General features: G+C 38.7%; 1 protein-coding gene across 1 annotated transcript; it reads right to left on the minus strand.

Moving 5' to 3' along the window:
* Positions 7,067-8,758, minus strand: LOC109842702. Its single transcript, XM_020411565.1, has one exon. The coding sequence runs from the start codon at positions 8,601-8,603 to the stop codon at positions 7,236-7,238; it is 1,368 nt and encodes a 455-aa protein (XP_020267154.1). The 5' UTR covers positions 8,604-8,758; the 3' UTR covers positions 7,067-7,235.

Below are 12,112 nucleotides of genomic sequence, written 5' to 3' on the forward strand. Positions count from 1 at the left end.
GAAGTCTAAGTCTGAAGTGGCGACTCAGGCCAAAAAGCAACCAGTGCAGCCTTCTAAGCAAGGTCAAACTCCGGCGAATCAACCAAAGTCGCCGTTAGTTCCTATGGCTACTCCGGGAGATCATGCAGAATCATCCCGAAGGAAGAAGCCAGTTTTGGAGCGCCTCGGTCCAGTTCCCGACGAGAGAGGCAAAGCTCCAGTTCACGAGCGTTTGGGCCCGATGAAGAAGCCCAGAACGACTCAACACACTGGGGGTCGCCGTCACCTCCAGTATGACAAAGAGCTCAAGGCAGCTGCGCGCACTAACTTGCGCATCGAAGTCCAAGAGCACGCTGAAGACTCGCGCCCACAAAGGCATATTTCTAGGTGTGTAACCTTTGAAAGCCCAAAGAAGGCGATCCAACCTCAGATGGAAACATTATCATCTGATAATGATAGTGTTATACCTGAGAAGTCGTGCCCGCACACGATAGGTTACTCCGACTGTCAAGATGACGAGTTGTATTATCGTGCTGGGAGTACGAACAGAACCAGGAAGAGGAGTCCCCGAGAACAGGAAATTCAATGTCCCTGTTCCAAACTCATTCGGGCGGTATTGTCTGAATGCAATTGCATTAAGGCGGTCCCCGAAAGAGTTTCAGTTTTTGAAAGACTCAGTGCGGAGACGCCAAAACCAAGGCCTAGGCGCTTCCAACGAAGAAGAAGGGTGATTGAAGACGGAGAATTTCCGAGGGTCACCACCAACATGACGAGCAAAGGGACATCGGCACGAGATGATTTCGAGTCGATTCTGAGAGCCTCCCGACCTAGAACCCGTCTGCAGTCCGGAACCATAGAGCGAGCAACTTATGGTAGGATTCGGACAAGACGCCCTTCAGAAGATGAAGAATCTGATGCCGGCTCCGCGGTGGCATCAGATAATACAGTATCCAGCGAGGGACAACCCCGCGAGGCCCTGATGATAAGTGCGGAGCAGATGGCCAAGATGCTTGAAGACGCTTTGGCTAAGCAGAAAGAAAGTTTCAAGTTTGAGATGGAGATGGCCATGCAGCAGATGAGAGAAATGCATGACCAACAAATCCAAGCATTGGCGAACCAACAAGGCGAGCAGAATCGTTCAATCAACCGAATCAGGACAAAATCGGAAAACTTACACAACCAAAAAACCGGAAAAGCCCACTACTAAAGGGCTCGCTTAAGGCGAGGCCACCCATAGTTGCTCGGCCAAAGCCGAGCCACCCATGGGGTGCATCGGTGGCCGAGCACCCAAGTGGTCGCCCGTGCCGCCACCGCTATGGGTGGCCGCATTCCTCTGCTGCGCGGCACAGTCTGAGAGCCATTAATAGGCCCTAGAGAGTTGCATTTTGAGGGGTCGAACGCTTCAAGAGCGAAACTCTGCCGGATTGAAGAGCAAACTCAACGTGTTTTGAAGACTTGAAGACTTGGACGTACAGATCTGATCCGCGACGACAATCCCGCAGGAGAACCGAGCATCGTCGAGAGAAGAAAGAGACAGATCTGAGATGCTCAACGATCATACTTCCAGGATCTAAAGCTTGGGTCTAATCTCGAAGATCGAGCGATTTTATTCACGCTTGGTGGATTAATCCTCGCACCTCCGGCTCATTATTGACCTTCGTGGAAACTAATTACCCGCATAATCGTGATAAGATCCGACCGTCTAGTCGCCGCTGGTGGTCCCACGGCAACAACCCGGCGCATGGGCAAAGAACCCACACAAGCGAGCGGCCGCAAAACCAGGAGCTCGGCGGATTTGTTCAGGGAAAAGAAAAGTCTTAATTTTTAACTTTTTCTTCTTTCTTTGATTTAGGTTGTAACCGCATCTATAAAAGCCGGAATTTTGTAAGTCAAGAGACAATTATCTCCTTAAGAAAGAAAGCAGGCAGTGTTGTCCAGACGCGAACAAGTCTGGCGACGCACAGTGCCGGAGCCGCAATCTCGGCCATAAAGATCGATGCGTCGCACCGCGGATTGGGCAATCCCGGCGTGAGGAGGTCGAGAGAGTTGACAAGCCACAGTTCGAGAGTACGTGTCCTCGTCGCGGTATCTACTCCCCCCCAAGTCTATAAGAAAGTTCTCCTCGTCGGAGAAAAAGTTGTATGGTATTGAAGCTGAGCTCGGGATAGCCACACGAAGCCTCTCACACCATGCTGAGCAGGAAGAGTCGCCCGGTCAGATAAGTTCCAGGCCGACCTCCAATCAGGTCACCCAACTCCCGCCAATTGCCTCCACTGTTCAGGGCGTTCGTAACTCTCTCAAAGAGAGCCCACCAGAGCGTCGTCAAACGCCGTTTGCGCGGCAATCGCTGACTCTGATTGTTGATCTGATTTGGCAGTAAGTCGGATTCCTGATTTGGCAGTAAGTCGGATTCCTGATTTGGCAGTAAATCCGCTTCTGAGTTCGAGTCCGAAACTGATCTTGATTCGATCGTGATTCATCCGAGTCTGTTCTCGGTTGGATGACTCGTTGATCCCTTAACACTTGGTTTGATTTCGAACGCGTAGGGATGCATTCCGTCGCTTCCGTGCGATTCGTCGATCTCGTCGCCTCGTTGGTTCGTCGGTTTGTGCCGAGCTATGCTAGGGGACCTATAAGCAATTTTATATGCCTACACTTCTAACCTCCGTAGGATTGTTGCCATCTTTGCTTCAGAAGCAATGTTTGACTCCAGAGAAAGACCACTAGACTTAGATTGGGGAACTGATGAAACCCTGTCATCACAGTATTCCCACTGCATTATTTTTTCGGATAGACTCTCTAGGAATTCCCAGGCTTCATCTGTGTTTTTTCTCACAAAATCTCCCTGACATATCGATTCTAAAGATGTTTTTGAAGAATAGTCCAATCCTTCATATATGACTTGGCACAGTCGCCATTTTTCTAGACCGTGATGAGGACATTGGATTAAAAGAACTTTAAATCGATTAAAATATTTCCAGAATGGCTCTTTCGGGATAATTTTAAAGTTTTGAATGTTGTTCCTAAGATTTACCGTTTTGTGAATAGGGAAAATTTTCTTAAGAAAAACGGCGACAAATTCCTCCCAAGTTGAGATGGAATTTGTCGGTAAGCTGTACAGCCATTTTTTAGCTTTGTCCTTAAGGGAAAATGAAATAAATCTGAGCTTAATTGCATCTTCGGTTAATTCTCTCATTTTAATCATAATACACACTTCCTCAAATTCCGAGATAAAAATATATGCATCTTCTGTTTCATTACCTAGGAATTTGGGAAACATGTTTATGTAATGCGGTCTAAGCTCGAAATTTGCTCTATTTACTTCGGGTAGTCTTATGCAAGATGGAATTGCATTTCTGGTGGGGTAACATATATCCTGAAGAATGGGTTGATTTGCTATTTCTTGAATTGGTTCAACACGGATTAAATGATGAGAATTATCCCGAACCCAAGTTTGCATACACCAAAACAATTTTTTTTTTCTTTTTAAGGAAAGATAAAAAATTAGTTTTTTTATATATGAAAATAGAAAGAAAAAGAAAAAAAAATCCTAACAAATCAAAGCAATCACTTTTCAAGCAACTCTAATTCTAGGGTTTAGCCTAACTCAACTAGACCAGCTCCTAATCAAAAACTCCTACAGTAAAAAAATTAAAATTTTACCCCGGTAGTTAGCCAGGTAAGGATAGTAGTAGAGGGTGATCAAAGATCAATTAAGTACCTCTTTCCTTGCGGAGCGCTTTACGCAACCCCTAAACCTTGCCTTAGACACCAACTAATCTCAGAAAACTTAAACCGGTTCACTTAAGGATTTCTTGTTCCTTATTGAGCTCGAATCCTTAGGGGCCAACGTCTAATGAGTTTTAGAAGGCTTGGATTTGTGAAGTGAGGAATTAGTGATTTGTGGGCTAAGGAAATCTTGTTAGTTAATGTTCAAGTGAAAGGTGGATTTTATTATGGTCAACAAAAATAAAATCTTTTTGTTTTTTTTTAAATCCTAAGTGTCTCTAATTGTGAAGCTAGCTAAAAGGGTGGAATTGAAAACTAGAAAGAGGACTTACCCGAAGCAATTGGTGGAATTGAAAACTAGAAAGAGGACTTACCCGAAGCAATTCTCTAAGTTCTTGATCTTCAATCCAAGACTTTCAAGCTCCAAGCGGTTCCTTCACAAGAAAACACACAAGTTAAAGAACTAAAATAATAAAATCCTATTTTAGCACCTTCCCCAGCAATGGTGCCAAAAACTTGATGCGGCATAATTATGTACCAAAATTGCAAGTGCACAATTGATCAAGTTATAGTATAAAAAATTATCGATCCCACGAGGAAGGTGATTTTAAGAGATTATTAGAATTGGTTCTTATGTTTTGTACGTGACAAAATAGGATTAAAGAATAAGTGTGATTGTGGAGAGAGATATGATGAGTGGTTGTTTTGATTTATGTGCAAGTAACAATAAATTGAATTTTATAGAAAAAAAAAAGAATCAAAGAATAAATGAAATCACAAGGCGAGAAAGAAGAAAGAATAAAATCAAGAAATAAAATCAAGAATAAAAAGAAAATTCAAGAAAGTCAAGATGGGAGGATTCAATTAAGATATGAGAAATCTAGAATTTAATCCACTAACTAATCTCAAATATAAAATACAAACTATTCTCTTTTTATCATATTTCAACTTAGATTTATTAAGCATAGACTATCAAACCATTTAAGGAAAGTATAACCTATCAAAATAACAACAAGATAGTAATCCTAGAATTCATAAGCATAACCTATCAAATCATTTAAGATAAGCATAGATTATCAAATTCTTCTTCTACTGATTAGTTTTCTAGTTGATTATCCTAAACATGAATATTTTAAGTGCAAGAGAATAATTTACATAATATAAAGGAAATTAGACTAGCATCATACAATTCTAAGATTTCGACAAGAATTAGTTTCACATCTTAATAAAAACAAGAAGAAAATGAACTAATTACAAAATTAAAAAGAAAAATAAAAATCTAAACTATGAACAAGAAATAAATCTAACTACAAAGAATTAAAATCTAAACTATAGAATATATTACAAAAATTAAATGTAAGAAAATAAATCTACTCTACAAATTAAAGTGTAAAAAGAAATAAAAAGATAAGAAAATAAATCTACACTACAAGCATGAATGTAAATCTAACTAATAAGCAATAGTAAAGAAATTACTAAGAAATAAAAGAGAAAAATAAAAGAAATGCAAACCTTTAATTTGTTCTTCATCTCCATCCTCATCATTCAACAAAGAGGAGAAAAACAAATTTAAAGTGGAAAAAAATTATTATTATTAATTGCAACAAAAGTTACAATTTTTGGAAGGCCTTCTCAATTAAGAGTAGCCCTCCTCTCCAAATGGAGTTACAAAATTTTTCATACCTCTAACCCCTCACTCTCTACCCCTATTTATAGTAAACATCAGTGAATGAGAGCCATTGGATTGAAATCTTATCAAAAAACAACAAATTTTAGCATTTGATTCGTAACAAACTGTACGTTAGTATCGATGCCAGCATCGATAGTGGTATCGATGCTGGCATCAATACGGGCATCGATGCGGGCATCGATGCCCCCATCGATGCTGGCATCGATGTCAAGTTTTCTTCTTTTGCTGCCCGCAGAATTCTTCTTCTATTGGATTTTGGGCTTGGACATTGGGCTTTGCTTGTACTTTTGGGCTTTAATATTTGGACTTTGGTATTTTCTCTTGATTTTCCTCTTGGGCTTTGATTTATTTCTTCATTAAATATTTGAAAGAATTCCTTTGGCTTCATGGGTTTCATTTCTTCATTAAATCAAGGTTTTTTTTGTTGAGAGATTAGAGTTTGAGATTTATTCTTCATTAACCTGTAATTAAAGATAAAAACAATTATTAGTAGTATATTTATTCATATAAAATAGATAATTAGGGTATAAAACTGTAATAAAATGTGATTATCAACTTAGCATATAAAATTATTCAAAAAATCACATTGACCCGGTATATCTTTAAAACTTTCATGTTTCCACGATGTTCAAATAAAAATTACAAATTTCTTTAAAAAACTGATAGCTTGGATGTTTTGTGGAACTTGCAGTAACATCGAGCTCCTTCCCGTCCTCCTTCGCACAGCCTTCTCTGTCGTGTTCTTCGCCACCTCTTCCCCTTTGGTGTCGGGGAAAATTAGGGTTTTTCTTGTTTTGGGGGAAAGATAGATCAGGAAAACTTAGTGGGAGAAAAGGAGCAAACAATATGACTGGAGCATGCACGCAAGGTCAGCGGCAGCGAAGGGGGATGTCGGCGTCTAAGAGAAAAAAGAAGGAAGAGAGAGAGGAGGAAGTAAATGGGTTAGGAGAGAGGAGGAGAGGAGAGGAGGAAGGAGGATCGGATTTAGATCTGGAGAGAAGCAAGAGAGAGGAGGAAGAGGGTATTTTAGACTTTTATATTTATTTCTCTCTCTTTGTGCTTAGTTAGAATGAAAATTACATACAAAAGGGCTGAATCACATAGATCTGTAATTTAGGGGATGCAGCACATGGAGAAAAGTAAGAGAGGTCAGGTCACATGAAGTTATTACTTTTGGGGCCTTGATACATTTTTTCCTATTTATTGTTGTCAAACCTAGCAAACAAAGGTGAAAAAAAGTCTTTACAACTCAGCTTTCTGTCCATTGGTCCCATATTTTGGCTTCAAAAGGTATTTCTCTTCTTGTATTTAGTAACGGATGAGATACTCATGAAGATGAGAAGTGTAATTAAGAACTTCCAATACACTGCTTATCTGACACTTTATTACTCATTGTCATTCTCCTTCACTGATTTATTACCACCATTGCTGGTAAAAAATCCCACACCCATGGTTAATAAAATCATATCCACTGCTAAAGCTGTTATAAATGCAGTTATTATTTTGAAGCAAAAAATAAACAAATAAATAATAAATAATAAAAAATAATAAAATTGAAATATATATATAGATTATGTACTACGAAAGCGGTCTAAACCGTGTTATCACTAAAATGAAAACTTATCAGTACAAGTCACAACGATACACGTAAACCATCGGTTTATGGGCTTTCCATTATACATCTCTCTCTCTTTCTCTGTCTGAACTTATCAAATTACTTTATTATAATATCACTCAGCACCAATCAGAATCCCTCTCTCCTATTACAGGGTTAAAATCAGACAAAATATCTTAATTTCCCATCAAACAAACAACGCAAATCCTATCTAAATTCAACTCAAAAAGGCCTCCCTGGTTTCTCAAGAACAGCAGAAAAAAACATCTCATTCCCATTTTTATCAACCTTAGGAACAACAATCCATTTGTGTTTCTTATACCTCAACATCCCAAATGCAAACAAATAATCATCCAAATCCTTCTCCAAACAAAAGAAGCTATCAATCCACAAAATCCCTCCAGGCCTCAAAACTCTATCCCAATCATACAACACAAAATCCAGCAGCACAAAATCAATCCAGCCATCTAAAAACCTCGTCGTGTGAATGATATCCAACGTGTTATCGAAGAACGGTAGCCTCTGATTTATCGTCAGATATAACGGAATTAGCCCTCTGAGAGCAATCATCTCGCTGAATGGAGCTCCAAGATTGATCGTAGCAGAGACAACTGTTACATTGGACTCTCTCATTCTGGCGGCAAAAGTACCTGTACCAACACTGAAATCTAGTCCAATTCGAATTTCACCAGGTTTAATCATCAAAACATCTTGTATCATTATATCTGCAGTTACATTCGATGATTGATCGATAAAAACAGGCTCGATCCATCTGGGTTTCTCATGAAGAGTCAAATTGAAACAATCTGAACATTTGAAGAAACCTTTGCCAGTTGCGTTAAGTTCACCAAGACAAGAAAATTTCTTACAGCGATAATTACTCCAACGAACATTTAGATCATCTGGAATATTCCAGAGACTCTCATTAATCGAAAGGGGCTTCGTGTAGTATTTAGGAGCTCGAGAGAAGCATCTTCTTCTTGGCAGAGGATCACATCCATGTACCATTAATCTCTGTGCTAGTTTCCAGTCATCATTGCAGAAATCACCAACATCATAGTTCATGTACTCTTCCAGTTCTTCTTTCATTGCGAAACAAGCGTGGCCAATGCTTGTGAATGTCCCGTTGGCGCCCATGAAGTTTTGCTTGCGTAATCTGTTGGGTTTGATTCTGATGTACTTCCGAATTTCTTCAATGAGAAAGAATTCTTCATCGATGGTTGTGGCTTCTATTGCGGTTTTTGCTTCCTGGCTGTGTAGGTGTTCTTGGCTTCTTGATCTGATTGTGGCTGTGAGAGTTAGGATCTCGGTGAGGAAAGTTGCATATTGGGTTCTTGTCTTGTCCTTAGATGATCTTGACTCTCTGATTTCTTCGACTAGTTTTTCGATGATGGTATCGACCAGATTGTTGAGAGTGACTTCTTGATGATCAATATTGGGGTTTAGGTAGTTGTTGAAGAAAGAGGAAGGTTTCTGAGAGTAGAATCTTGAGAGGGTTGTAGTACTAAATGCAAATGCAAGCAATGCAAAGATAATGATGAGGGCATACACACCTCTTTTGAGATTGAGGCTTCCCGTGACTAACTTCATAATTAGTTGGGTGTTTGCAATCAAAGTTCGAAAATAGTAAGAGATCTATGAATAAAGCTCATTAGATTCAAGAAGGGAGTACCTGAAACTTGAGAGGAAACCAATGAATTGGGAATTGAAGATGATGAGATTGCAAGGGCATGGAGATTGGAGTAGAGAAAGTCTATTGATGACTTGCCTTAACAGTTGGATTTCCTAAAGTTTAGTTTATAGTTTTGTACATGGATTTTGGTGATAAGTGACAAGTTGTAGTTGACCCTACGCATTCTCTCACAAACTTGAATACTACTGCTTTGGAGTCTCTATTTGGCAAAGTTAAGACTAATTATCACAATCCATTTAACATTTAGATGAAGTATCATGATTGTTCTAAATATAACTAATACTATTACTCTCTTGAACCATATTGATTCTAACTTTTCTCTCAAGCAAATCATGACTGGCTTAGACGATTGACGAATACGGCTGAAGAAATAATTTTTCTTCTTGTTTATTTATCAACATAAAAATCAAGCATAAAATATCATGTAATATGTGCGTGATCATCACGTCAAGAAGAAAATTTCAAGCCTATTTGCAATATGACGCTCATGTACATAACTCTAGACAAAATTTACTCACACGATACTATATTAATCTGAGAAAGCTAAAACGTGCACATACTGTATAAACCTGAGAAAGGTAAAGCTTGCAGAATGACCAGAGATAAGATATCTTAAATATCTATTAATTTGGAGGCCTGAATCCAAATAAATAAATAAAAATCATGATTATTTGGACTTCGCTTTAAGCGAAATCTGTATCATTTAGGGCCACTTAGTGTGTGGAATTTATTAAACAGAGGGCCAGGCTCAACTCTTAATTATCAATTAAAGTTGGCTAGCTCTCGTTAGCGAGCCCACGAGTTCATCACCGAGCCCAGTCAAGTTACACCTGAAGCGTAGCTAACGAGGTATTCTGCCAAAACACGCAAGGTTATGGTTCAAACTCTAAGTACCTATTAATTATATGGGTTTTTACATCAAAACTATATTCTTTTACCCAAATTGATACTTATCATTCTTAAAGTTTTTTTATGTAAACCACATTTACTTGCTAACATGTTTGCAATGTCACACCTAATCCAATTTTCAGCCAAAAAATACACGAAATGACCATTTTACCCTCACTATTTTCTTATTTTTCATCTCCTTCCTTACAAATATTAACCCTAACCCTAACCTCCTCATCCTCCTCTGCTCCCCGTCTGCCCTCTCCCTCCTCCCCCAACTCCCCTCCCCCTCTCTCTCATCCTCCCTCTTCCTCCCTGACCTCCCACTCTCCCATTCCTTCCCAAGTGGGAACTAGGATCAGGGTTAGGGTTTGGGGTAGGTGGCGGCCATGGGTTAGGGTTAGAGTTTTAGGGGAGGTGGCAGCCATGGGTTAGGATTAGAGTTTTAGGGTTTGTAGAAGAGGAGCATAGAGGACGCTAGGGTTAGGGTTAGGGGTTGAAAGGAAGAAGATGGGGGTAAAATGGGAATATCTAATTTTTCATGGTGAACAGTTAAAAAAGTGTCGCACTGTAAACATTTTAGCAAGTAAAGGTGGTTCACATCAAAAAAAATTAAAGGTGATAAGTGTAGAGACAAACACGAATGTGCAACCACCTCACAAAGAAAAGGCAATGATTAATCGTGGTTTGACAAGATGCCTACATCCACAACCGGCGAGATCGACAATCCACTATTAATCAAGAAGTTACAATGAAGACGGAGAAGATTAGAAACTCTAATCTCTCTCCCTTACAAAGCCAAAACAAATTTCAATTTTTCTTGTCAAAGATACATAGAGAAATCATTATTTATAACTTCCCTCAAATTCGAGTCCAAGTAGCCAAACAACTCCCAATTTTGAATCCAAACAGGAATCCAACTAGCCAAATAACTCCCCAATCCGAATCCAAATAGGAGCCAAACTAGATAAACAACTCTCCAATCCGAATCCAAACAGGACTCGAAAACACGTCCAAATCATGTGGGACCCATCACTGTGTTCAGGCTCTGTAGTCAATAGAGAGGTTTGACAATTTGTGGCTCAATATGAGCCACCGGTGGGTGGCTTTCAATATAGCCAACTTCACAAATTTCCACCTTGGAGAAAATGGTAAGCCACCAATAGTCTTCATCACCCAAGTAACATCTGATCTCTTCAACAACCATCGCCATCAAATCGCCCCGAAAGGCATCAACACCGAAGAACATTGATCAAGTTAAGATAGTGCATAAACTTGACTGTTGGAACAACCTTTGTCAACATGTCCGCCGGGTTCTCCTTAGTTTCAATTTTCGTCAGTCAAATCTTGCCACTCTCAATTATCTCACTGATAAAATGAAATCGAATGTCAATATGCTTGGCGCAAGCATGATGGGCTTGATTCTTTGCAAGATGAATTACACTTTGACTGTCGCAGTGCACTTCAACAACCTCTTGAGATATACCCAAGACACCAACCAAGCCACGTATCCATACCGCTTTCTTAATCACCTTTGTTACTGCCATGTACTTGTTGACCCTATAGTTTTGATGATGATTTGTCAAACAATTTATCGCTAATATATTCTCTAGCTTATTATGTTAGTTTATCTTTTCTGTGATCAATGCATGGTTGAAACAATGTTCATGTTTTGTTTGTGGAATATAAGTTGCTAATGATGAGTTCCTTGATTTATATACTGTTTATGATTATTTTTGATGGATAATTGTTGTTTAGCTCCTATATTTGTTCAATAGATGTCATTTATTCAATTTGACAGGGGGAGCTTTTGGTATACATTTTTATTATCTGTGCTTATATGCAGGGGGAGCGTTGCTCCTAATTTGTTTCTTTTTCCCTTTTTGATGTTGTCAAAGGGGGAGAAAAATCCACATATGGTTTACAAATTCATATATGGTTTATGATATTCATGTATGATTTATTCATGTTTGGCTTATATGTGGGTTATCTGTTTAGAATTCATATTCATGTATAAATTGTTTGCCATCATCAAAAAGGGGGAGATTGTTGACCCTATAGTTTTGATGATGATTTGTCAAACAATTTATCGCTAATATATTCTCTAGTTTTTGTGTTTATGTTTCTCTTTTCAGGTATTTCAACACACGTCAATCAAGCGTTAAAGATTCAAGTTCATATGTGTGGATTTACCTAGGTATATGTTTGGTTTACTTACATATATTGTATGATTATATCTAAGCTCAATATATGTACACTTAACACGATTTTTGACGTTTTTTCTATCATATAAATGATTTTTCATCAAACGTTGTTACAATAACTTTTATCTCATGTTTACAGCTCTTTCATACTTCATTATATACATATAACACATGCTCAATATATATATACATATTTACAAGCTTCATGTCAATTTTCATATTCACGAAAAACAGGTTTTTTGAAAACTTTTCAAAAACAGGGAGTTTTCACAAACGAAAAATTGATTTTCCAAAAATTCCTCTTCAAACATGTT

The sequence above is a fragment of the Asparagus officinalis genome, chromosome 1 (genome assembly GCF_001876935.1).
Source record: "Asparagus officinalis chromosome 1, Aspof.V1, whole genome shotgun sequence".
Lineage (NCBI taxonomy): Eukaryota > Viridiplantae > Streptophyta > Magnoliopsida > Asparagales > Asparagaceae > Asparagus > Asparagus officinalis.